The following is a 26,998-nucleotide window of genomic DNA, read 5'->3' on the forward strand; positions in this document are numbered from 1 at the left end:
GCAGGGCTCCTCGCACAGGGCTGAAAAGACAGGAGGAACCCCACCTCAGCCTTTCCTCAACCCCACCGCCCCCCGGCATGATCCGCCTTTGTTCCAGAGATGAAGTATCCAGCTCCAGGATCTCCGTACCTCTGAAGACGGGGATCCTGCCTCCAACAGCTGCTGTCTAATCACAGGGCCGGCAGCTCAGCAGTATTGGCAGTGCCATTGGGAGCAGTGGCAGTGCCGGTACTGCAGAGGCCCTGGACCCAAGTCCAGCACAGGAACCCCCAGACCTCAGGTAAGTGAGGTGGGGTTCACTGGGGCCAGTCCGGGAGGCCATGGCGAGGGGGTTGGGCATGGCCCAGGGGGAGGGGAACCCATGGAGGTAGAGCTTTAGGCAGCGGGGGTCCTCCATGGGCCACAGATTGCCCACAGAGGAGTGGCCCCACCCCCAAGCTCGCTGGGAGGGCACCTCATTTTACAAGGTGCCCTCCTTGTGTGGCGGAGGCATCCCCCGGCGCTGGTTAGATCCCAGCAGTGGCGGGAAGAGGCCCTTAAGTGTCAGTTAAAGGACACTTAAGGGCCTCAATTGGCCTCTGGGCGGGAAGGCCGTCATTGGCCTATCCCGCCCCCGGTAAAATCGCTTGGCGACAGGGCGGCGATGTGCCCTCTGCCACCAGTCACGATTCTATGGGACCCTCAGCTCTGACCCTGCCTCAGTAGGGCCCATAAAATTCAGCCCACTTAATGTCCTTCCTTGGTATTATTCTGACTCCTATTTTAGTAGAAACATCAACTGATTTACTATAAATGGATTAATGCCTGTGTTAAACAGTAGACACAGGAATATCATATGGACACGTTAAATATTCATCTGCCAAAAGCATTTTCTAGGTCAGTTACTGTTAGATGTCTATAAATGTTTAAAACCATTTGAATATTTCTCTCTTGCTTCCATACCTCATGAAAGTTTTCTCTGCCAATAGTTTCACTAGCCAGCTCTTGAAGTTCTTGGGAAGGATCAGCACCAGGCGAAATAATAATGAGAATTGGCTCAGCTGCCAGTGTCTCACTTATAAGACGCTTCAGATTCAAAGGTGGTGGGGACAACTCTTTCATTCCTAAAAGAAAGCAAATCCTGTTTAATATTTCAAATGATGGAAAATAAGCGAGTTACTGAAATCAAAACCAATATAAACATACAAGGAGAATGTGTTAAAACCTGTGTAAACGTAAAAGTAAAATGAAATATAGCACAAAGAAAACTTAGTTTGCACATTCCCATATACAATCCAGACTAATGAATTGGATAAAGGGACAGAGTGTACTGTAGCCAAGTTTGCTGATGTTATAAAGTTAGGTGGGAAAGCAAGTTTGAGGAGGACACAAAAGGCCATATTTTTCAAAGGGTCACAGGGTCAGGACCCAGTGCAGGCCCAATTTCAAAATCGTGGTCCCGGAGGTCGTCCTGGGATCCTGACGGCTCCGGGCAGTTTGTAATTTTCAAAGGACTGTGGGGGGGGGGGGGGGGGGGGGAGGGGAGGGGTGGGAGGAAGTAGGAAACCTGCTCACTGCCAATTAACAGCCCCTAAGCCTCCTTAAGGAGCTTGTGAAAGGGTCTGTCTGGTGTAGAATAGAATTTTTAAACTTTATTTTGGCAAGCCAATAACCTGCTCACTGATGCACAGTTTGGGTTCTGCCAGGACCGCTAAGCTCCTGACCTCATTACAGCTTTGATCCAAATAAAAGAGCTGAACTCGAGAGGTGAGGTGAGAGTGACTGCCCTTGACATCAAGGCAGCATTTGACCGAGTATGGCACCAAGGAGCCCGAGCAAAACTGGAGTCAATGGGAATCAGGGAGAAGAAGTCAATGGGAATCAGGGAGAAAACTCACTGCTGGTTGGAGTCATGCCTAGCACAAAGGAAGATGGTTGTGGTTGTTGGAGGTCAATCATCTGAGTCCCAGGACATCACTGCAGGAGTTCCTCAGGGTAGTGTCCTAGGCCCAACCATCTTCAACTGCTTCATCAATGACCTTCCCTCCATAATCAGGTCAGACGTGCGGATGTTCGCTGATGATTGCACAATGTTCAGCACCATTCACAACTCCTCAGATACTGAAACAGCCCATGTCCATATGCAGCAAGACCTGGACCAACATCCAGGCTTGGGCTGATATGTGACAAGTAACATTCGTGCCACATAAGTGCCAGGTAATGACCTTCTCAAACAAGAGAGAATCTAACCATCTCCCCTTGACATTCAATGGCATTACCATCGCTGGTACCCCACTATCAACATCCTGGGTGTCACCATTGACCAGAAACTGAACTGGACAAGCCACATAAATACTGTGGCTAGAAAAGGAGGCCAGAGGCTGAGAATTCTGAGGCAAGTAACTCACCTCCTGACTCCCCAATGCCTGTCCACCATTTACAAGGCACAAGTCAGGGGTGTGATAAAATACTCTAAACTTGCCTGGATGAGTGCAGCTCCAACAACACTCAAGAAGCTCGACATCATCCAGGATAAAGCAGCCCACTTTATTGGCACCCCATCCACCACCATTGACATTCAACCCCTTCACCACCGATGCACAGGGGTAACAGTCCATATACAAGATGTCCTGCAGCAACTCACCAAGACTCCTTTGACAGCACCTTCCAAACCCGCAACCTCTACCACCTAGAAGGACAAGGGCAGCAGATGCATGGGAACACCATCACCTGCAAGTTCCCCTCCAAGCCACACACCAACCTGACTTGGAACTATATTGCCTTCCTTCACTGTCGCTGGGCCAAAATCCTGGAACTCCCTTCCTAACAGCACTGTGGGTGTACCTACCCCACATGGACTGTAGCGGTTCAAGAAGGCAGCTCACCACCACTTTCTCAAGGGCAATTAGGGATGGGCAATAAAGGCAGGCCTAGCCAGCGACGCCCACATCCCATGAACAAATAATAAAAAACTTCTTTGTATCCTTTCTAGCACAATCACACTTCTTCTATTGCAGTGACCAGAACTGTATGCAGCACTTGAGCTGTGGCCTAACTCGTGTTTTTTTTTTACAGTTCTAGTACAACCTCCATGCTCTAATATTCTATGCTAATAAAGCAAAGTATCCTGCATGACTTCTTAACCACAATATCTACCCTCCTGCTACCTTCAGAGATCTGTGGGCATATACTCCAAGGTCCCTCTGTTCCTTTACACTTCTCAGGATCGTACTATTTATTGTGCTTTGCCCTGCCTTGTTTACCCTCCCCAAATCCATTACCTCACACTTCTCCAGATTGAATTCCATTTGTCACATTTCTGCACCCCACCCCCCCCCCGCCCCCCAACCCTATCACTCCACCCCGAATAGTCCATTGATTTTTTTTTTATTCGTTCGTGGGATGTGGGTGTCGCTGGCTAGGCCACCATTTATTGCCCATCCCTAATTGCCCTTGAGAAGCTAGTGGTGAGCTGCCTTCTTGATCCGCTGCAACCAGGATATCTTCCCGCATTTTACAGCTTCTTCCTCACTAACAATCACATGGCCAATTTTTGTATCAATTGCTTTATCGTACTTTTAAGAGATCTTGGGTAAATAAACAGTTTCAATGTTATCCGAGCACATGTGCATGTCTGCAGGGAAAAGAAATCTTGTCCTATTACTAAACTCAAGATTGCAATCTCACTCTGAGCACCATGAGGGTAACCATTGAAATACGAGAAATGTTACACTGATTCAGAAACAAGTGCTCTTTAAAGCATTTTTCTGGAGTAGAGAGAGCTTTAACCTGCATATAAACTGCCCTGTGCTGAGTTGATTTATTTTTACTGAGAACCCAAGCAAAGGAATAAGGTCTATAATGCATGACAGCATCAAGTTTGCAAAGTGCAAGAGATAAGACAAGGTAAATCAAACCGTACTTCTTGGTGCCAAAATAAAAAACAAATGCTTCTTTCCTTACCATTGAGCATGCACCATGCTGGCAACCTACTTTTTAAATTAAGAAGCAATGTCAGAAACTATTTGCTTGTTTTACAATGGAGGAACACAGATCACAATGAAGCAATTAATATGATTTAAGATGCTGGCAGAACCACATGGCTCCCTACCTTTTTATTCAGATAATACCATACAGAAGAAAAAAAAAATTACCAGTTGCTGACTACAGGTACTTTCATTCTAAGGACATCCTAAAGTGCTTTAAAGCAAATAAGCTATTTTGAAGTGCAATTACTTTTTTTTTTTGACAAACACAGTGCTCAATCTACACATAGTCCTACAATGAGATGCAAAAAAGCCATGTTTAATGGATGTGGAAGTTGCTTATTGATCAATAGGTTTGAAGAAATGATTATGATTTTAAAGAGGAAGGCATATTAACTTACAAGGAAAGACTTAAGCTGCCAACACATTGGCACCAGTTTCACCCCTGTAAAATTCATTGAATTTTTAGGCTGGATAGCTAGAAAAAAACGGGTAAGGCACCTTGGAACATGAAGCAATTTAAAAATCATAGGGAGATTATATTCATCGGAACTGTGCCAGGAAATTAGGTGACAATGCGTATTGTAATAGGGTGGTGAATTGCCTATTGAGCTGCAACAGTACATACTGAGGAAAGCTTAGAAGAATTACTAAAAAGGAGAGGAAGGAACTTAGTGATGGGAGACAACATGAGGATATGGGGGTAAAATACACAGGCAAAAATAATTAAGGTTCCTTAAAAGACCCAGATACAAGGATTGCCTCTAAACTCAGATATAGGATGCAACATTGTGTTCTCTGGGATACTCCTGGTGCTTCAGAAAAGAGGAAAATACACCAAGAAAATTGAGGATGTTGAATGAGTGACTGGTAACATGGTAGAAAAGTAGCAATACTAATCGCATAAATAACTGGGAGCATTTTCAGACAAAAGGGATTGGTACAGGAAGGATGGGCTACAGCTCAGTCAAGTAGGAATTAGGACTTGCAAACAATATTGAAGCAGCTGTTGAGAATCATTTAAACTATAGAGATCAGTATGAGGGTTGACAGAAAACAGGAATCATACAATGAGACAGATGAGGGAGAAGATAGTCAACAGGTGAGTATGGACATAGAAATCCTGTACACCAGGAATAATCAGCCACTGACTGGGGACTTGAAAGGTGAGAGATTTATATTACAATGTATATACATGAATCTTTCCACTCTTTATTTCTCTTTCTGTATCTCATTTAATATTGAATTCTGTAGCTTACACTCCCTTGTTCAGGCTTGCACTGTTCATTTCACAATCCTTCAATCTGATTGATTAAGAGATACACAGTTGCTTGCCCTGTTCACTCACGAGTCAAAATGCTCTGTACACAGTGCCGTGTTGTTTCCATCTTGCACTGTTAGCAAGGGCAGGTCTAAGGACCTACCACAGCAATTTTGGGCCAGTATTTTATTTCTCAGTAAAATCTGTTCTTCCTATAAAGTAAGTCAAATCTAATGTTATAATATTAAGCATCCCATTTTTCAGTCATTTACACGGCGAGGCTCTGCTGGCCATGATAGCAATAGTAACGGAAGACATGAACTTTGACAGAAAACTCAAATGGGAAATCTCAGCAATGATAAGAAAATTGTACATTGACTAAATCTGGGGATGTATTCAAAGTTGTAACACACTCTTGAGGTTCTGATGAACATTCATGCCAAATGAACTTCATTTTTGTGCTTTAGGGCACTATCCCATCTTCCAGATTTATTCTTTCTTTTAATCATACAGGAATGTCAAATTACTATCATGTTTACTGAAAACCCAGTCTAGCAAATAGGAAAGCTATGAAACTGGAGCTATAAACACACAAAAATTTAATGGGTCAAGGGTACAAGTTATTTATTTGAAACTGCCGACTATGCAAACTAGGAATTAAAGCATTGTAAACATTGGGTAACATACTGGAAGATGTCCAAAAAAATCTGGTATTCCACAGAATATAAATGTGCTATATGGGTTACAGTCCAGAATAATTGAAAACACATTTTTAGGCAGCTAGTAACATTGTGGAAAAGATGATGCTTGGCAAGAGCCTTGTTGTTCAGATAGCACAGTGACTCAACAGATGCTGTCAGTTTATGCTTTTGTGGTTGCTCTTTGTTTCCTTTTATTCAAATGAAAATATTAAATCAAGTAGAGTGGGTTTAGAAAGTTTGAGACTAAATATATGCATACATTATAAAGATATACGACTCACATATCCTGAATTGATTGGCAATTCTGCCAGCATAAAGGTAGCTTTGGGCTTGAATAAAATGCCTCAAGGGAATTAAAAAACTATTACTGTTATTTTTTTAACAATCCCGTTCTGCCGAATTGGTAAAAATCTATATTTATATGCCACAATATTACAATCAAATATATGTGAAACAAATTACAATTGGACCAAATTTTGCTGTAGCAGGGCATCTGCCATTACTTAGACTTCCTTTGCACCCTTCAGCTCAAAAATGTTTTGCCCACACAGTTGCTGAAAAATCCAAGCTGATAATGGTGCAGTGAAGAATACGGGGCAACTGGGACCTGAGTGAACAAGACAAGCAACTGTGTATCCCCTTAACCAATGGAATTTAAGGATTGGGTAATAAACAGTGAAAGGACTGAGAAGGAGGGTGAATTAAGAAGGGTGATTCAACATTAAATCAAGTACAGAAAGAGGAATAAAGCGAGGAAAAGAAAGATTGGATTAAGAGACGGTGAAATAAAAGAAAGGAAAAGTGAGAAAAAAAATTGAAAATTTTACATTTTTAAAATTCCCTGAAAAATTCAAAACTTGAAGAAATGAGACCCCGCATTTGGAATCATTAATTTTCAGTACCTGTGAGGTTGATTGGCAGTAATTAATAAATATCACGTCGTTAGAAGGGTACTTACACTAATTACTAAATTTTGCTAGCACCATTCGCCTCACCAATATTTTGATAGCAAATTTTGACCAACTACTAAGTTGTTTTCATGAAAAAAACAAAATGTGCCAAGTTTAAGAAGGGAGCTTCAAAAATGGCCTCAGAATAAGAGGAAGTGAGAAATATAGGGGTTTTACAGTAAATATATCTGCTGCACCAGAGAAGAGGAACGAATAATTAAAATAATCACTCGCTCTATAACTCTTTGCACAATGTTGTAACTGGTAATGAGCTATCCAAAATACACCCATATTAAATCAGCATATCACCTGCTGCATTGCATTTTCCTATCAATTAGCCACTTTTGGTTCAAATCTATTGCACAGATCAAGAATCCACACATATATTGTTCAATTCAATAGAAACTGGAATGATTGGTGAATTCCAAAGAAAATCATGAATTTCACCTCTCTAATTTTATTGCTCATTAATCCATACATTACATAGCTAAACAAACTCCATTGTGTTGTATTTATTGCAGTAAATATAAAGAGATCATCCTTTCATTTCTAATATGATTGGTATGCCTCAAGTTAAATTAGCTTCAGAACACTTCAGCAAACAACTGGATAACTGTTCAGTATTTAGCTCCACTGCTTTCATTGGATTCTATAGGGTAGTTTTTAACTTCAATGGTAAAGAAAATCGGGTGGCTTCTATTAACTGGTGGCCAATCCCAAATGCCAGTTTTAAGCGTGGGCAGCAAGTTAAAAATGTGCCCCATTTTTTCCAAAGACTTAAGTGGTGTTGAAACTTTGGTACTTGCATTTATTGTTAACTTGACTTAAGTAGATCCATAACAAGGAGTTCGCTGGTTGTACGAGGATGAGAAATTAATCAGCTCCAACGCTGGGCAAACCAACAGTTAGAGTATGGCAAAGGGACCTTGGATGGTTTGGCAGTGGGCCAGAGTTTGTTTGTAGGTCCAAGAATAGCATTCTTACTCCATTGCCCCTTCCAAAAAATCTCTGCCTGGGCCATTTTCTGAGTGGCCTCCAGCAATCTCTCTAAGGAATGCTAGTTAGGCTACCCAATGCCTGGAACAAATGAGTGTGTGTGCAATTCACCCACTTAACCGAATCACAAAATTGTTACAGCACAAAAGGAGGCCATTTGGCCCATCATGTCTGCACCAGCCCTCTGAGTGAGAAATTCACTTAGTGCCATTCCCCTGCCTTCTCCCCATAACCCTGCACATTCTCCCTTTTCAGGTATCTACTTCCCTTTTGAATGCCTTGATCGAACCTGCCTCCACCACATTCTCTGGCAGTGCATTCCAGATCCTAAACACTCATTGAATAAAAAAGTTTTCCTCATGTAGCCATTGTTTCCTTTGCCAATTGCTTTAAATCTGTGCCCTCTCATTCTTGATCCTTTCACAAGAGGGAACAGTTGCTCCCTATCCACTCTGTCCAGAGCCCTTGGCTGGAATTTTACCTGTCCCAGCAGGTCAACGGTCCGGGAGGCGGAAGCAGGTGATGCACTCGCTCCTGCTCCACAATCAACTTCCACCCCGATTGAGCGCTAACTGCCCAATTAGCGTTTCGGAGGCGGATTACTGATCCAAAAAGGCGTGCACGGGCAGGAAGGTCAGCGACAGTGGGGGCGGGACTGGGGCTAGAGCTGAAAGAAGGCACTTAAAGCTATTTAAAAGGGCTTTCAGCATCTTCGGTGGCTCTGAAAAGGATGCTTTCATCACCAAGGATGGTGGGAGGAGCAGGAGCTGAACACGAGGTGTATACCTGCCTGAGGGGGAAAGGAGTTGTCATTTCAATTAAAGGGTTGACCCAGTCAGTTTCCAAAAACCTAACAGAGACCTTGGAGGACCAGAACCTGCTTGTGGCTATGTCAGAGAGAGGCAACCGCATTGCCCCAAGGTTCACTGATGACCCCCTGCATGTACTCCTCCAGGCGGCTGAGGTAAGGCGAGAGGTCCTCTTCCCAGCAGACAGAAGGAGGAGGCCTCCCCAGGTCACCAAAAAGACGTGGATAGAGGTTGCAGAGGTCAGCAGCCGCGGGGTTGAGAGGAGGACATGGATCTAGTGCCACAAGCAGGCCAATAACTATCTCTGTTCTTCCATGGTAAGGGGCATGTCTCAGTCCTCACTCCTTTGTCCTTGTATGGATGGGTAACCAGGTTTTGATGCTTCAAAGTGGAAGCCATCTATCTGGAGTGATTGTCAGCAGTCCTGTCATGGGCCATATGTTGGGCACAGGTGAACCGCACAATGGGCCAGAAGTGTGCCAACCATGCACTTGAATCGCAATGGTCCCAGAGGCAGCATGCAGCACAAGGGATGAGCGGGTACTCCTCCAAATCAAGTAACTGGCCTGATTGTCATGTATCTTCACAGGAGAAGAGGGCCCAGAATGCCGGAGAGAGGGCACAGACTGGTGGCGGTGTTGCCAATCTATCCATTCTCACCAGTGTGGAGGAGGACGCATTGTTGCTTGCTGGGGAGGACGGAGGCTGCTCAGTTGCCGATGGTGAGGCTGGAGCATCTGTCCAGGAGGGCGAGTTCCCCAGAGTGCGGGCGGGGTGGAGGGGGGCGGCTGGCTCAAACAATGAAGGTTGCTCGCGAGTTCAGAAGTCGCACACATGAGGCCACACTGCAGTCTATGATATGTCCTTCAGTCCAGAGTGTTGCTCACACCTGATCATTCTGTTTTCCCTTGCAGGGAAGCGCAGCAGTGGCCAGGCAACGTCTCCGTGGCACATACGTCCACCTCTGAGAAGGAGGAGGAGGAGGGGACCTCAGAGGATGCAGCGTCACATCCTTACCCCGCACCAAGCACCAGCTCAGATGCAGTCACCTCGGTTGGGCTGGTTGCATCTTCAGATTTGTGGTCACAATCTGGTGTCAGCACTGCAGAAGTGCCAGAACAGCTGCCAGAGGCAGTATCGGCCGATGCCTCTGACACTTGGAGAAGTGTGGGAGGCCAGACCGGTGCTGAGCCCCATGCTTATGATGAGCCTCTGAGGATATCCATTCAGTGGAAGATGCTGCAGGTGCAGCGTGAGGTGCGTGGAGATCTGGCAGAGTTACCAGAGACAATGTGTGCTCTGGCTCGGACTTTGGAGGTTTCTTTCCAGGCCATGAAGGCCATAGGGATCAAGGGATACGGGAAGAAAGCGGGAACAGGGTGCTGAGTTTGGATGATCAGCCATGATCGTATTGAATGGCGGAGCAGGCTTGAGGGGCCGAATGGCCTACTCCTACTCTTCTATGTTTCTATGAGTTCAGCGCAGTTCCTGTCATCTGCGCAAATGGCTGCCTCCATTGACAGATTTGCGGCTACAGTGGAGGGCCCGATCCAAAGCATTCCGGAGATTCGCAGAGACCTGCAAACCCTCACAGAGTCAGTGAGCTCTATACAGCAGTGCCTCAGTGAGCTATCAACAAGACTCATGCGGTATCCAACAGCTGTTCATCCCTGTGAGGTCAGCAGGGAGGCCATAGGATGAACAGCTATGCATCTGGGGGCTGCTCTCAGGATGCTGCTGATGCGTGCAGCAGCTCCTTGTCCCCTCTGCCAGTGACATTAGCAACTCAGAATCCCAGGATGACAGAGGGTGGTCCTGAGACTGCTCGGGGTCACCTCAACATGTCGGGGCTTTCACGGCCTCGGGCAGCCAGAGGACACCTACCAAGGTCATCTCAAGCCACGGGGCATCCTGAGCAGCCACCTGCTTCTGCCATGGCTGGCGGTGAGGGGTCATCGACACGTGAGCACTCACAAACATTTTAAGAAATCACAGTAACTGCATTTAAGGGTCACTGGTGCGAATGGGAATTATGTCAATTTTGTTGTACTGTGCACAATACTTATTAAATTTCTGACTTGGCTCATTTATATGTCTCAATTCACTGATGATGTATGATGTGATCTATTTCTTCTGCATGAGATGGAGACTTGGGAGGTGCCAGATTGGGCCATGGTGTGTTAGATGGAAATATGGACCGTTGCTTCTGAGTTTAGCACCTGCAGGTGAGTACTTTTGCGCTTCCAACAGTTGTGAATTCCTGAATTCAGTTTTACATGTCAGTCGCTGGCATATTACAATGGTCATGAGCTTCCGATCAGGAGAAATGCCTGAGTATTAAGAGTCTGCCGAGCCTCCCTTGCACCCAACTCCTGCAAATCTCGACTGGTTCCCCCAGACATTCAAGTGGCTGCGCCCCCTCCTCCTCAACCCCTTCACCCTCCTCGTCTAAGGATGCCTCATGCTGAACCGAGTCTTCATCATCCAGGGCCTCCCCACTCTGCAGCACCAGGTTATGTAAGGCACAGCAGACGACAACAATGTGAGGTACCATTGCTAGTGGATATCGAAGGGCACCACCTGAGCGATCCAGGCACCTAAATCTCATCTTTAGAACACCTATGGTCTGCTCACTGGTGACTCTTGTGGCCGCATTGTAACTTTCCTCTGCTTCATTCCTTGGGTGCTTCACAGAGATCATCAGCCATGTCTTCAACGGGTAACCCGTGGCCAAATATCCATCCTTGCAGGCACTCATGGGGGCTGAATAGCGCTGGCACCTTGGAGTTCAGGAGAATGAATGCGTCATGACTACTTCCAGGGTAACGAGCACACACCTGCAATATACCCTTAGTGGTCATAGACAAGTTGCACATTCATTGAGTGAAACCCCTTTCGATTACTGAAGGCCCCTGGCTAGCCTGCCGGAGCTCTGATGGCCACATAGGACAGTCAATTACACCATGGGGAACCCAGAGATGGCACCGAAGCCTCTGGCTCTCTCGGCGTGACTGGCGGAGTATGTCTGGAAGTTGATGAAACGGTTGGCACGCCTGAGTATGCTATCAGTTACCACCTTTATGCAGTGGTGCGCTGATGATTGTGATATTCTGCACATGTCTCCGGTGGAAGCCTGGAAGGAGCCTGATGCATAGAAGTTCAGAGTGACGGTGATCTTCAGTGCTACTGGCATTGGATGGCCACCCACACAGTTGGATGTGACCTCCGCTGCCATCATCTCACACAGAGATGTGACAGTCTCCCTGGACAGGCTCAGTCTTCTATGGCACTGGCGCTCTGCCATCTGCAGAAAGCTCAACTACTGCTGGTACACCCTGCCTACCGGGTAGACTCGTCTCCTCACAGATGTTTGCTCCCAGCCCACACTGTGACCTTCTGCCCGCCCCCCCCATAACCAGGCAGCAGTTGGCCAGCAGTTCACTGATTTCCCTGGCCATTTGTACTCCTGTCCCTCCTTGTGGCATTCTCCTCACTGAGGAGCTGCCTCCAGGGTGGACAATGCCCAGGCTGCAGTGTCCCAAAGATGTTATGAGGACAGTTATTTGCTGCCTGCTGCAAGGACAGGGACTCGCAACACCCCCTCCCCTACACAGAATAAATCACTGATGCTGTGGACTTACCAGGAGTTTAACTCACTCAGGTGAACCCTGTAGAGCCAACAATATGAGTCATGAACTTGCAAGTAACTCATTAATCAAACAGAAAGAAATGATAAATCCAGTACCTCCGACTCCTTCACAGACACACTGGTTGTCGCTCTTTTAAAGCCACCCCGTTCACGACAACCACCAACCCCACCGACCCGTTTGCCAAACATAAAATTGAACAGCCGACGTAAAATGGCTGTCAATTGGCTTTTCAACTACTTCAATTGGCTCTTAATTGATGTAAATTGGACGGTGAGCGTGCCTCCATCTCACCCACCGTCCAATCTACGTAAGATGGCAATTGGGCATAATGACGTCTGGGACCCGATCCGACGTCATTGCCTGAGATTTTTCTGTACGGCCGCCTCGGAGGATGCCCGATTTGAACAGGTAAAATTCCAGCCCTCATGCTTTTGAATACCTGTATCAAACCTCCTCTCTTGTCCAAGGAAAACAATCCCAACTTCTCTGATCTATCTTAATGGAAGTTCCTCATCCCTGGAACCGTTCTCATGAATCTATTCTGCACTGTCTCCAATGCCTTCACATCTTTCCTTAAATGCAGTGCGCAGAACTGGATGCAATACTTCAGACTTGTATAGTGTCTTATACAAGTTCAACATAACTTCCTTGCTCTTGTACTCTATGCCCCTACTAATAAAGCCAAGGATACTGTATGCTTTATTGACCACTCTCTCAATCTGTGCTGCTACCTTCAATACCTTATGCACATATACACCCAGATCCCTCTGTTCTTGCACGCCCTTTAGAGTTGTACCCTTTATTTTATATTGTCTCCAAGTTCTTCTACCATATGAATCACTTCACATTTCTCCGCATTGAACTTCATCTGCCTGCCACTTGTCCGCTCATTCCACCAACTTGTCTATGTCCTTTTGAAGTTCTATACTAACCTCCTCACGGTTCACAATGCCTACAAGTTTTGTATCATCCGGAAATTTTGAAATTGTGCCCTGTAGACCAAAGTCTAAGTCATTAATATCTATCAGGAAGAGCAAGGGTCCCAACACTGACCCACTACAAACCTTCCTCCAGCCCGAAAAACATCCATTAACTGCTACTCACTGTTTCCTGTCACTCAGCCAATTTTGTATCCATGTTGCTTCTGTCCCTTTTATTCCATGAGTTATAACTTTGCTCACAAGCCTGTTATGCGGCATTGTATCAAATGCCTTTTGGATCTCAATATAATTGAGGTCCTCTGTATGTCACAAGACCCTGCAATATGCATAGTAGAAATAGTCTCCTGCCTGATAGGTGCTCCAGTTGCCCAATTAAGGACGCTTCCCAAAATGGCAATGGGTGGAGTGCCAGTGTAAACAGTGACAAGAGATCTAATGCCATTTTCAAGCAGCTACTGCCCTGTTTCCACCAGGCAGAGGTAGCAAAAATTGGCTTTTTGTGCCTGAATAAATGCTTAGAACATGCAAAGCTAAAAGCAAGGTTATTCAAACTGCCTAGTTTATTTTGTAGTGATCCACATTGTACTTTTGGACAATGGCGTAGACTTTCAACTTGCCACCCAGGCTTTTAGTTCCATTGAAATGAATGCCACTGATGAACAACCCAGTTAGCAGTCATTATAACCATAAATGCATTGTTGGGGCCACAATTCCTAGACGCTATCAGCATACTTCCACCAGAATCCCTGGTCCTGACCATACAATGCCAGTGCCTGTGAGAAGCAAAGTACCAGCCTCTTTCTCTGTAAATACAGGGTACAAGGGTCCAAATACATAATAATCTCTGGGGCTACACCGCACCACCACCCCCCCCCCCCTCCCCTCCAAACAACAGACCACATTTGCAGCATCTCAGGATTGCCGGGTGCCACCTTCAACGGTGTGGATAATATTTAACACGGGTGACCTCCACTGACCCCATGCTTGAAGGTCACCAACGGGCACATTCCCAGCATAACTGTTGCAAGAACTGTGAAAAATACAAACTAAGTAAACTTTATTTGTATGTCAGCAGTGGTTGTTGGTAGCACTCTTGCTTTTGAGTAACAAGGTTGTGGGTTCAAAACCCACTCCAGAGATTTGAGTACAAAAATCTAGGCTGATACTTCAATGCCAGTACTGAGAACCCACTGTGCTGTCAGAGGTGCTGTCTTTTGTATGCAATGATAATTCAATCCCTGCCTGCTTTCTGTGCAGGCATAAAAGATCACATAGCACTACTTTGAAGAAGAGCAGGGGAGATATCCCAAGAATCTTAGTCATGATTTATCCTTCAATCAACATCACTAAACATAGAAAATAGGAGCAGGAGTAGGCCATTCGGCCCTTCGGGCCTGTTCCGCCATTAAGAAATATATCTATCTCCTTCTTGAATATATTTAATGACTTGATATTTCTGCCATCCCAGTTATCAGCCTAGTAAATCTTCTTTGCACACCCTCCATGGCAAGAACATCCTTCCTCAGATAAGGAGACCAAAACTGCACACAATACTCCATATGTGATCTCACCAAAGCCCTGTATAACTGCAGTAAGACATCCTTGCTCCTGTACTCAAATCTTCTTGCAATGAAGGCCAACATACCATTCGCCTTCCTAACTACTTGCTGCACCTGAATGCTTGCTTTCAGTGGCTGGTGTACAAGGATACCCAGGTCTCGTTGCACCTCCCCCTTTCCCAATCTATCACCATTCAGATAATAATCTGCCTTTCTGTTTTTGCAACCAAAGTGGATAACCTCACATTTATGAACGTTATACTGCATCTGCCAAGCCCACTCACCCAACTTGTCCAAATCACATTGGAGCCTCTTTACATCCTCCTCACAGCTCACATTCCCCCCAGCTTTGTTTTGTCTACAAACTTGGAAATGTTACATTTAGTTCCCTCACCCAAGTCATTAATATATATTGTGAATAGCTGGGGCCCAAGTACTGATCCCTGCGGTACCCACTAGTCACTGCCTGCCACCCGGAAAAAGACCCGTTTATTCCTACTCTGTTTCCTGCCTGTCAACCAATTCTCAATCCACGCCAGTATATTACCCTCAATCCCATGTACTTTAATTTTTCACACGAACCTCTTATGTGGGACCTTATCAAAAGCCTTCTGAAAATCCAAATACACGACATCCACTGGTTCTCCCTTATTTATTCTATTAGTTACATCCTCAAAAAACTCCAGTAGATTTGTTAAGCATGACTTCCCTTTTGTAAACCTATGCTGACTTTGTCCAATCCCGTTAATGCTTTCCAGGTTTTTCTGCTATCACATCCTTTATAATAGACTCTAGCATTTTCCCTGCTATTGATGTAAAGCTAACTGGTCTGTAATTCCCTGTTTCATCTCTCCCTCCTTTTTTTAAATAGTGGGGTTACATTTGGCCACCCTCCAATCTGCAGGAACTGCTCCAGAATCTTTAGAATTTTGGAAGATGACCACCAATGCATCCACTATTTCCAGAGCCACTTCCTTGCATACTCTGGGATGTAGATTATCAGACCCTGGGGATTTGTCAGCCTTTAACCCCATTAATTTCCCTAGCACTATTTTTTTTACTAATACTGATTTCCTTCAGTTCCTCTCTCTCATTAGACCCTTGGTTCCCTAACATTTTTGGTATGTTATTTGTGTCCACCTTTGTGAAAACAGAAGCAAAGTATGTGTTTAATTGTTCTGCCACTTCTTTGTTCCCCATTATAATTTCCCCCATTTATGACTGTAAGGGACCTACATTTGTCTTCACTAACCTTTTTCTCTTTACATACTTATAGAAGCTTTTACAGTCAGTTTTTATGTGCCCTGCAAGTTTACTCATACTCTATTTTCCCCCACTTAATCAAACTCTTTGTCCTCCTTTGCTGAATTCTAAACTGCTCCCAATCCTCAGACTTGCTGCTTTTTCTGGCAATTTTATATGCCTCCTCTTTGGATCTAATACTATCCCTAATTTCTTTTGTAAGCCACGGTTGAGCCACCTTTCCGGTTTTATTTTTGCACCAGACAGGAATGAATAATTGTTGTAATTCATGCACACGTTCTTTAAATTTTATCCATTGCCTATCCACCGTCAACCCTTTTAGTAAAGTTCCCGAATCTACCATAGCCAACTCGCGTCTCATACAAAGAACAAAGAACAGTACAGCACAGGAACAGGCCATTCAGCCCTCCAAGCCTGCACCGATCTTGGTGCCTGTCTAAACTAAACCTTCTGCACTTCCGGGGACCGTATCCCTCTATTCCCATCCGATTCATGTATTTGTCAAGATGCCTCTTAAACGTCGCTATCGTATCTGCTTCCATCACCTCCCCCGGCAGCAAGTTCCAGGCACTCACCACCCTCTGTGTAATGAACTTGCCTCGCAAATCCCCTCTAAACTTTGCCCCTCTCACCTTAAACCTATGTCCCCTAGTAACTGACTCTTCCACCCTAGGAAAAAGCTTCTGACTATCCACTCTGTCCATGCCGCTCATAACTTTGTAAACCTCTATCATGTCGCCCCTCCACCTCCATCGTTCCAGTGAAAACAATCCGAGTTTATCCAACCTCTTCTCATAGCTAATGCCCTCCAGACTAGGCAACATCCTGGTAAACCTCTTCTGAACCCTCTCCAAAGCCTCCACGCCCTTCTGGTAGTGTGGCGACCAGAATTGCACGCAATATTCTGTGTGGCCTAACTAAAGTTCTGTACAGCTGCAGCATGACTTGCCAATTTTTATACTCTATGCCCTGACCGATGAAGGCAAGCATGCCGTATGTTTTCTTGACTACCTTACCCACCTGCGTTGCCACTTTCTGTGACCTGTGGACCTGTACGCCCAGATCTCTCTGCCTGTCAATACTCCTAAGGGTTCTGCCATTTACTGTATACTTCCCACCTGCATTAGACCTTCCAAAATGCATACCCTCACATTTGTCCGAATTAAACTCCATCTGCCATTTCTCCGCCCAAGTCTCCAACCGATCTATATCTTGCTGTATCCTCTGACAATCCTCATCACTATCCGCAACTCCTCCAACCTTTATACCTTCATAGTTTCCTTTATTTGGATTCAGGACCCTAGTTTCGGATTCAACTACTTCATTCTCCATCTTAATGAAGAATCCTATCATGTTATGGTCGCTCCTCCCCAAGGGACCCCGCACAACAAAATTGTTAATTAATCCTTTCTCATTGCACAATATCCAGTCTAGAATAGCCTGTTGTCTAGTTGGTTCCTCAACGTATTGGTCTAAAAAACCGTCACGTACACACTCCAGGAAATCCTCCGCCACAGTATTATTGCGTATTTGTAGATTAAAGTCACCCATGATTACAGATGTACTCTTATTGCATGCGTCTCTAATTTCCTGTTTAATGCCATCCCTTACATCTCCACTACTGTTTGGAGGCCTCTGGACAACCCCCAGCAACATTTTATGCCCCTTGGTGTTTCTTAGCTCCACCCATACAGATTCCACATCATGATTTTCAGAGCCAATATCCTTCCTCACTATTGCATTGATTTCCTCCTTTACTAACAACGCTACCCCACCTCCTTTCCCTTTTTGCCTGTCCTTCCTAAACACTGAATACCCCTGGATGTTCAGTTCCCATCCTTGGTCACCCTGCAGCCATGTCTCCGTAATTGCAACTATATCATAACCGTTTATATCTATTTGCGCTGTTAATTCATCTACTTTATTACGAATGCTCTGCGCATTAAGACACAATACCTTTAGACTTGTCTTTTTAACATTGTTAAACAATAAAACAGAGGGGGAAAAATGTGTTCAAGTAGTGCAGACTTATGTCTATTTCCCGGGAACAGACTGGTACCCGCACACCATTGAAGAACATCACACGTGGCAAACAAATTTCTCCCGCAGATTATCTGGTTATTACCACATTTCAGTTTGTGGGAGCTTTATGTGCACAAATTGGCTGCCGCGTTTTCTACATTACAACAGTAACTACACTTAAAAAAGTATTTAATTGGCTGTGAAGTGCTGTGGAATGTCCCAAGGTCATGAAAGACGCTATATAAATGGAAGACTTATTTATCTTTTCAACATTTGCTGTGGAAGCCAAGACAATGACCTGAGTTCAGTCCTTAGCCATGCATGTTTTAATAATTTTAAATACAAAGTGATTCCTGACAACGCTGGCCAGCGCCGACGTCATCAGGCTGCGCCGCGGTGCGCACATGCGCAGATGGTCTCCTGCTCTCTGCGCATGCGCTGCGTTCCGGCTTGCCAGGACCAGTTTGCGCATGCGCTGGTGACGTCATCGCGTTAAGTCATCTTCCTCGGGCAACGCGCCAGGTTGGCCTCTGCACATGCGCTTCATGCAACGCCACCGGATATTCACGCATGCGTCAATCGTCCGATATTCACGCATGCGTCAAAGCTTCGGCGCGAGTTTTTGAAAGTGGAAGGAGGAGCGGTTTCGTCTGGCATTTTCTCGCATTTTATCTCAATTATTTAGTCGTTTTGGAGATTTGCTTCATTTTTATTAGACAGAGGAGATTGTTCCAAGGTAAGCTGCTCTGAAAACATTTCCATTGCCTGGGGCACTGCATGTGCTGCAGTCCCTGTTGTAAATTGCTCTGAAAACATTTCCATTGTCTGGGGCACTGCATGTGCTCCAGTCCCTGTTGTAAGTTGCTGTGTGCAGGCAGTACATGTGCTGCAGTCCAGCGAACAACCTTCCATCTAAACGGTCACTTTCGTTTTTGTAACGTTTCAATGGAGTGCATTCTGTATTTCTTATCTCATCTCATGTATCCCGTGTGGTCCCTTAATAGCCTTCCTGAACTTATGCCTGCCTGTTCAAAGCTCCACTTCCCCCACCTGCGGTACCCTATCCTTGCTGTTCAGTTACACAGTCACCTGTTTCTGCACCCATCTGAGCAGTGCACATGGACACACAGCCACCTGTTCCTGCACCCATCTGAGCAGTGCACATGGACACACAGCCACCTCATGCCGTGTCCAGTGGTAGCACAAATGTGAATGTTCTTGCTGCGTACACAAATGGTGAGGTGGGAGTGCAGCCACACCATTCTCCATCCTCAGTGTCGCTTTAAGCCAAAGGTAGGTAAGAGTGAAAGATATGGAAGGTGATGCTGATAGTAGTAGGCAGGATTAAATGGGAGCATATGGGAAGGCGCAGGAGTAGCATAACCACTAGCAGGGAACAGCTGGGCTAAATGGCCTGCTTTATGTTCATAGTCCAAAAGAAGTGTGCTTCTTTTTCCAGCACCCTCACGTCATTCATGTTTTCCCTGAGAGCAGCATTGAACCATCACGAGATCGGGGCAGTTACATCATCCTGACTCCAAAAGCTGAGGTGGGTACTAAGTGGTTCATTGGCGTGTTATCAGTACATGCCTATCCTGCAGAGCATAAAGCATGCGCAACAGTAATTTCATTAGAGGGAGGGAAGCTCTGACACTCCTGTTCTTTCCTTATTTCTTTTCATATAAAACATGCCCTTGAGAAAACAATCCTTGAGACTTAAGGACGGCATTCAAGCAAAGGAGGCAGTGCAGGAGAGGACGCAAGGATGTGCTGATTCCTGCATCTGAGGTGGGTAATAAGTGCTTCATTGGCGACGTTATCAATTGGTGCCTTCACTGCAGAACTTAAAAAGGTGTGCACAACAGTAATTTCAGTGGATGGAGGGAGGCAAGCTCTGACTCTGATTTGCTTTATTTCTTTTCATGTAAAACATGCCATCGAGAAAACAATCCTTGAGACTTAAGGTCAACATTCAAGCAACGAAGGCAACTGGATCATGCTGCGGAGCTTGTCACGATGTGGAAAGGAACATTGCATTTATGGATGAATTGGGAGTGCACATTGGGATGCGCTTGGGGAACATTCACCAAGAATAGACTGAGCTCAGACTCTTGTGACTTTGCCTTCTTCACATGGACAATAGTGGAATAGAGAGCCAAGCGTTCATTCACCACAAGGCTCTCCAGGAACAATCTCTTTAGCTGTGCATAGCAGAGACTCGGCCTGTCTGTCTCACAGGAATGCTGGACACAACACTCATGTATCCATGCACAGCAGTTCCTCGGATGCTTAATGAACTTAATAAAACTTCTCAATAATTAAAACCAGAATTGTTGAGGTTTTGTTTTGCATGCTATTTCCCTGACTTTGCAACTGCACTTCAGATATTCAACTGTGGTGGAGGGGTGGAGGTAGGGGGTGAGAGGTAGGGGGTGAGAGGTAGGGGGTGAGAGGTAGGGGGTGAGAGGTAGGGGGTGAAGAGGTAGGGGGTGAAGAGGGGGATAGAGGGGTGGGGGAAGAGGGGTGGGTGAAGAGGGGGATAGAGGGGTGGGTGAAGAGGGGTGGGTGAAGAGGGGTGGGTGAAGAGGGGTGGGTGAAGAGGGGTGGGTGAAGAGGGGTGGGTGAAGAGGGGTGGGTGAAGAGGGGTGGGTGAAGAGGGGTGGGTGAAGAGGGGTGGGTGAAGAGGGGTGGGTGAAGAGGGGTGGGTGAAGAGGGGGAGGGAGGGGTGGGTGAAGAGGGGGAGGTGAAGAGGGAGAGGGGGGAGGGGAGGGGTGGGTGAAGAGGGGGAGGGGTGGGGAGAGCGGGGAGGCGTGGGGAGAGCGGGGAGGGCTGGGGAGAGGGAGCATGCAAAAGGCAGGGACCAGACAGTTGCAATGCCTGAAGTAGTGTTGAGAAGTAGGGGAGAAAGCAACTGGGTAGGGGAGAAAGCAACTGGATTGGGCATCCGCAGCTGGAGGGAATGGCTGAATGGAGAGGGCCGGAAGCGAGAGGCCGTAGAGAGCCGCGGGGAGCGAGCGGCCGAAGACCTTGGTGTCGCCGGGTGCAGGGACTGGCCGGTAAGTCTTTTGCTGTTGTGTTTACAGCGCATGCACAGAAAAAGGCACTCCTCTTCCGCTCCGCTGCTCCCCCCCCCCCCCCAACTCTCCCCCACCGCCGCCCTCCCCCCCCCCCCACCACTCTGCCCCACCGCCGCCCTCCCCCCCCCCACTCTCTAACTCCGGCCATTGTATGCTGCCACGTGTTTGTTAGGTTGCCTCTGTGTGATTCTTTGACCAGCGCCATCTTTAGGCCTGGCAGCTGCTACAGTCGCAAGCTGTGACGTTTTAGTGGCACATGCTGTATTTGCGCATGTGCCAAAACAGTGCCACCTACCAATAGCTTTGTCAACAAATGCAGTCATTAAATATGCTTTTTTAAAAAAAGGCTCTTAGTCCACAGATATATGTTTGATAGCAACAAAAATGGAAATGCTGAAAATTCCCAGCGGGTCAGGCCGCATCTGCGGATCACCCAGCATCGACCTAGGCACCGGAAACAACAACAGCAAACCCAGCCCTGTCGACCCTGCAAAGTCCTCCTTACTAACATCTGGGAGCTTGTGCCAAAGTTGGGAGAGCTGTTCCACAGACTAGTCAAGCAACAGCCTGACAGAGTCATACTCACGGAATCATACCTTACAGACAGTGTCCCAGACACTGCCATCACCATCCCTGGGTATGTCCTAACCCACCAGCAGGACAGACCCTCCAGAGGTGGCAGCACAGTGGTATAGAGTCAGGAGGGAGTTGCCCTGAGAGTCCTCAACATCGACTCCAGACCCCATGAAGTCTCATAGCATCAGGTCAAACATGGACAAGGAAACATCCTGCTGATTACCATCTACTGCTTCCCTCAGCTGACGAGTCAGTATTCCTCCATGTTGAACTCCACTTGGAGGAAGCACTGAGGGTGGTAAGGCGCAGAATGTACTCTGGGTGGGGGACTTCAATGTCCATCACCAAGAGTGGCTCAGTAGCACCACTACTGACCGAGCTGGCCGAATCCTAAAGGACAAAGCTACTAGAATGGGTATGCGGCAGCTGGTGAGGGAACCAACAAGACGGAAAAACATACTTGACCACGTCCTACCCAATCTGCCAGCCACAGATGCAACTGTCCATGACAGTACTGGTAGGAGTGACCACTGTACAATCCTTGTGGAGACGAAGCCCCGCCTTCACATTGAGGACACCCTCCATCGTGTTGTGTGGTACTACAACCATGCTAAATGGGATAGATTTTGAATAGATCTAGCAATGCAAAACTGGGCATCCATGAGGCCCATGGGGCCATCAACAGCAGCAAAATTGTACTCAACCACAATCTGTAACCTCGTGGCTCGGCATATCCCCCACTCTACCATTACCATCAAGCCAGGAGACCAACCTGGTTCAAAGAAGAGTGCAGGAGGGCATGCCAGGAACAGCACCAGGCATACCTCAAAATGAGGTGTCAATCTGGTGAAGCTACAAGCTAGGACTACTTGCGTGCCAAACTGCGTAAGCAGCATGCGATAGACAGAGCTAAGCGATCCCTTAAGCAATGGATCAGATCTAAGCTCTGCAGTCCTGCCACATCCAGTCGTGAATGGTGGTGGACAATTAAACAACTAACTGCATGAGGTGGCTCCCAAATTCCCCATCCTCAATGATGGGGGAGCCCAGCACATCAGTGCAAAAGATAACTCAACAATCTTCAACCAGAAGTTTCCAGTTGATGATCCATCTCGGCCTCCTCCTGAAGTCCCCAGCATCACAGATGCCAGACTTCAGCCAATTTGATTCACTCCACATGATATCAAGAAACGACTGAAGGCACTGGATACTGCAAAGGGTATGGGCCCTGACAATATTTAGATTTAGATTTAGAGATACAGCACTGAAACAGGCCCTTTGGCCCACCGAGTCTGTGCCGACCATTAACCACCCATTTATACTAATCCTACACTAATCCCATATTCCTACCACATCCTCACCTGTCCCTATATTCCCCTACCACCTACCTATACTCGGGGCAATTTATAATGGCCAATTTACCTATCAACCTGCAAGTCTTTTGGCTGTGGGAGGAAACCGGAGCACCCGGAGGAAACCCACGCAGGAGAACTTGAAAACTCGACACAGGAAGTACCCAGAATTGAACCCGGGTCGCTGGAGCTGTGAGGCTGCGGTGCTAACCACTGCGCCACCCACAATATTCCGGCAATAGTACTGAAGACCTGTGCTCCAGAACCTGCCGCGCCCCCTGCCACGCTGTTCCAGTACAGCTGCAACACTGGCATCGACCCTGCAATGTGGAAAATTGTCCAAGTATGTCCTGTACACAAAAGCAGAACAAGTCCAAACTGGCCAATTACCGCCCATCAGTCTACTCTCAATCATCAGTAAAGTGATGGAAGGGGTCATCAACAGTGCCATCAAGCGGTACTTGCTCAGCAATAACCTGCTCAGTGAGGCTCAGTTTGGGTTCCGCCAGAGTCACTCAACTCCTGACCTTATTACAGCCTTGGTTCAAACATGGACAAAAGAGCTGAACTCAAGAGGTGAGGTGAGAGTAACTGCCCTTGACATCAAAGCAGCATTTGACCGAGTATGGCATCAAGGAGCCTTAGCAAAACTGAAGTCAATGGGAATCTGGGGGAAAACTTCCGCTGGTTGGAGTCATACCTAGCACAAAGGAAGATGGTTGTTGTTGGAGGTCAATCATCTGAGCTCCAGGACATCACTGCAGGAGTTCCTCAGGATAGTGTCCTAGGCCCAACCATCTTCAGCTGCTTCATCAATGACCTTCCTTCAATCATTCGGTCAGAAGTGGGGATGTTTGCTGATGATTGCATAATGTTCAGCACCATTTGCGACTCCTCAGATACTGAAGCAGCCCGTGCAGAAATGCAGCAAGACCTGGACAATATCTGGATTGGGCTGATAAGTGGCAAGTAACATTCGTGCCACACAAGTGCCAGGCAATGACCATCTCCAACAAGAGAGAATCTAACCATCTCCCCTTGACATTCAATGGCATTACCATCGCTGAATCCCCCACTATCAACATCCTAGCGGCTACCATTGACCAAAAACTGAACAGGAGTAGCCACATAAATACCATAGCTACAAGAGCAGGTCAAAGGCTAGGAATCCTGAGGCGAGTAACTCACCTCCTGACTCCCCAAAGCCTGTCCACCATATGCAAGGCACAAGTCAGGAGTGTGATGGAATACTTTCCACTTGCCTGGATGGGTGCAGCTCCAACAATACTCAAGAAGCTCGATACCATCCAGGACAAAGCAGCCACTTGATTGGCACCCCATTCACAAACTTTTACTCCCTCCACCACCGACGCACAGCGGCAGCAGTGTGTACCATCTACAACATGCACTGCAGTAATGCACCAAAGCTGCTGAGAAAGCACCTTTCAAACCCACGACCTCTACCAACTAGATGGACAAGGGCAGCAAATGCATGGGAACAGCACCACCTGAAAGTTCCCCTCCAAGTCACACACCATCCTGACTTGGTACTATATCGCCGTTCCTTCCTAACAGCATTGTGGGTGTACCTACCCACAAAGGACTGCAGTGGTTCAAGATGGCAGTTCACCATCACCTTCTCAAGGGCAATTCGGGATGGGCAATAAATGCTGGTCTAGCCAGCGATGCCCACATCCCACGAATGAATAAAAAAAAGAAACAAGAGTTGACCGGAATTTTATGCCCCCCCCCCATGGGAGCGGGCTGGAGGCTGGGAGTGGTGTAAAATTGATTGGGAGGCAGGGGGTGCCATATGCACCGCCCGCCCACCCCTGCTGCAATTTTATGAGCGGCAGGGGAGGTGGCAAACTGCCCGCCCGCCCCAGGCCAATTAAGACCCTTAGATGGCCAATTAATTGTTACTTAAGGGCCTCCTCCCACATTCGCTGGTATATTAACAGCGGAAGACAGGTGGTAAAACCTGGCAGCCTCGTTGCGGGCTTGGGAGGGGGTGCCCTCCTGATCGGGCACCCTGTGCCCCACAGAGGGCCCACCCATAGCACAAAGCCACCTCCACTGGAGCACATTTCCCCGCCCCTCCTTCAAACGACAACCCTGCCTCGCCAGGGCCCAGTCAATTGTCCCTGGCAAAGTCCCACACACTTGCCTTAATTCCAGGGCCTCCTCCGTTACTGTTCCTCCCGTTGGATGCAGTCCCAGCAGTGGCCACCGCCATTGGGACTTCTTCCTGGGACTGCTTCATAGGGGTGGAAGTCCCGCCCACGGCCAGTTAAGGGCCTGGGCCATGCAAAATCACTGCGTGGCTCCCAGGCCTGGAGGAGGCGGGCTGTTCCCCAACTTTTTGATTCGTGGGTGGGGCCTCTGCCCCAAGGTAAAATTCCAGGCAAGATTTCAGATTGATGACTTTTTGTCAGAATTGGAAAAAGTTAGTGATCTAACAGGTTTTAAGTAAGGTCTGTTAACATATTCAATTTTTGCTAGTTCTTACACAAAAAGTCAACAACCTGAAATGTGGGGCCGAATTTCCCCGGCCCATTGTTAACGGATTGGGAGTCGGGAGGGCTGGCAAAATGGCAGGGGAAGGTGTCGGGCAGGAAGCCCAATGTCTTCCTGCCTGCATGTAATATTGCCAGCAGTGAGAAAGCTTGCCAAAGCCACCAACTGAGTGGTCGACTGAACCACTTAAGCGGCCAATTAAGGGTCACTTCCCGCCTCCATGAGGTGAGACCTCCCAGTGAAACCTGGCAGCCTCCCAGCAGGATCCGGGAAATGGGAGGCTTCTTTATAGGAACTCCATGGCCCATGGAGGGGGACCCCCACTGGCAATGGTTGCCCTGATGGCAACTGCACTGCCTGTGTTCCATGACTCCACCCACCTCCTCCCTCCCCACCCCCCAAGCCACGGCTTCCCCCAACCTACCTCAATTCTCTTCAAGGGTGCCCCACTATTGAGGTGCCCTCTCTCTGGAATTGCAGTGCCAGCAATGGCCGCCGTTAGTGGGAGCGCTGTTGTAGCTGCTGGCCTTCTGATTGGGCTGACAGCTATTGGGGGTGGGTCGTCATCCTTAACTGCATGGTGGCCCCAACAGCAGCTTGTTAATTGGCCGTCACCCATCAAAGCGGGTCACCTTGTCCTTTCAGCCCCAGTGGTGGGACTTGCTGGTTCAAGGGAAAATTCAGCCTGTGACCCCCATGGGCTGGATTTTCGCTCAGGGGTGAGAAACAAAGGTCAGGACTGTTTCCAGGTCCCAAACCCACTCCCAGGGGGCAAACAGTCACTCAATGGGATTTTCATGGATTCCCCTCAACATGCATGGAGGCAGGTTCTCCACCCAGTTAATGGTGGTGGGTGGCTTCTCAAAGCTGGGCTCATTCTTAAAGCTGGAGGGCCAATCAGAGGCCTTTCAGCTTGAGAGGAGCAGCAGGCTGCAATAGAAGATAAGTAAGAGAGAGGGTGCTTCAAAATGGTGCCCTCTCTCCAAAGTTTCTAAATTCTTAATTAAAAATTGGTTCTTGCAGCCAACCACTGTGGGAGTGGGGGTCTACAGGGTAGCATGTGGCTGCTGTTGTATCCAGTCAGGCAGGGAGGGCCTGTAGGCCTGCCCAGGGCACTAGCCTGCCTGGCCTACTGCTGGGTGCCCGCCTCCAGGCACCTAAACAGACCCCCGCTGGTGTGAGAACATGGAGGCTGACTGGAAAATTCCAGTCATCCCCCCACCCCCTCTCCCTCTTTTAATTGGCCTCTATTTGGCTCTTAATGAGCCTGATCAGCAACCCACTGCATGCAAGCGGGCAGCCCTCCTAGCCCCGATCCGGCCTCTGCAAAAATGGCCCAGAGGCCAGATGGAGCCAGGG

At 47.2% G+C, this 26,998-nt stretch overlaps 1 protein-coding gene across 2 annotated transcripts in view; it reads right to left on the reverse strand.

Moving 5' to 3' along the window:
* The window catches only part of dync2h1 (dynein cytoplasmic 2 heavy chain 1), an 836,995-nt gene that overhangs the window by 253,012 nt on the left and 556,985 nt on the right, over positions 1 to 26,998 (reverse strand). For both annotated transcript variants that reach the window (XM_068033753.1, XM_068033752.1), the window contains exon 77: positions 943 to 1,103. In XM_068033753.1, coding sequence (XP_067889854.1) covers positions 943 to 1,103 — 161 coding nt within the window. The remainder of the gene's footprint in view (positions 1 to 942; positions 1,104 to 26,998) is intronic.

The sequence above is a fragment of the Heterodontus francisci genome, chromosome 6 (assembly GCF_036365525.1).
Source record: "Heterodontus francisci isolate sHetFra1 chromosome 6, sHetFra1.hap1, whole genome shotgun sequence".
Lineage (NCBI taxonomy): Eukaryota > Metazoa > Chordata > Chondrichthyes > Heterodontiformes > Heterodontidae > Heterodontus > Heterodontus francisci.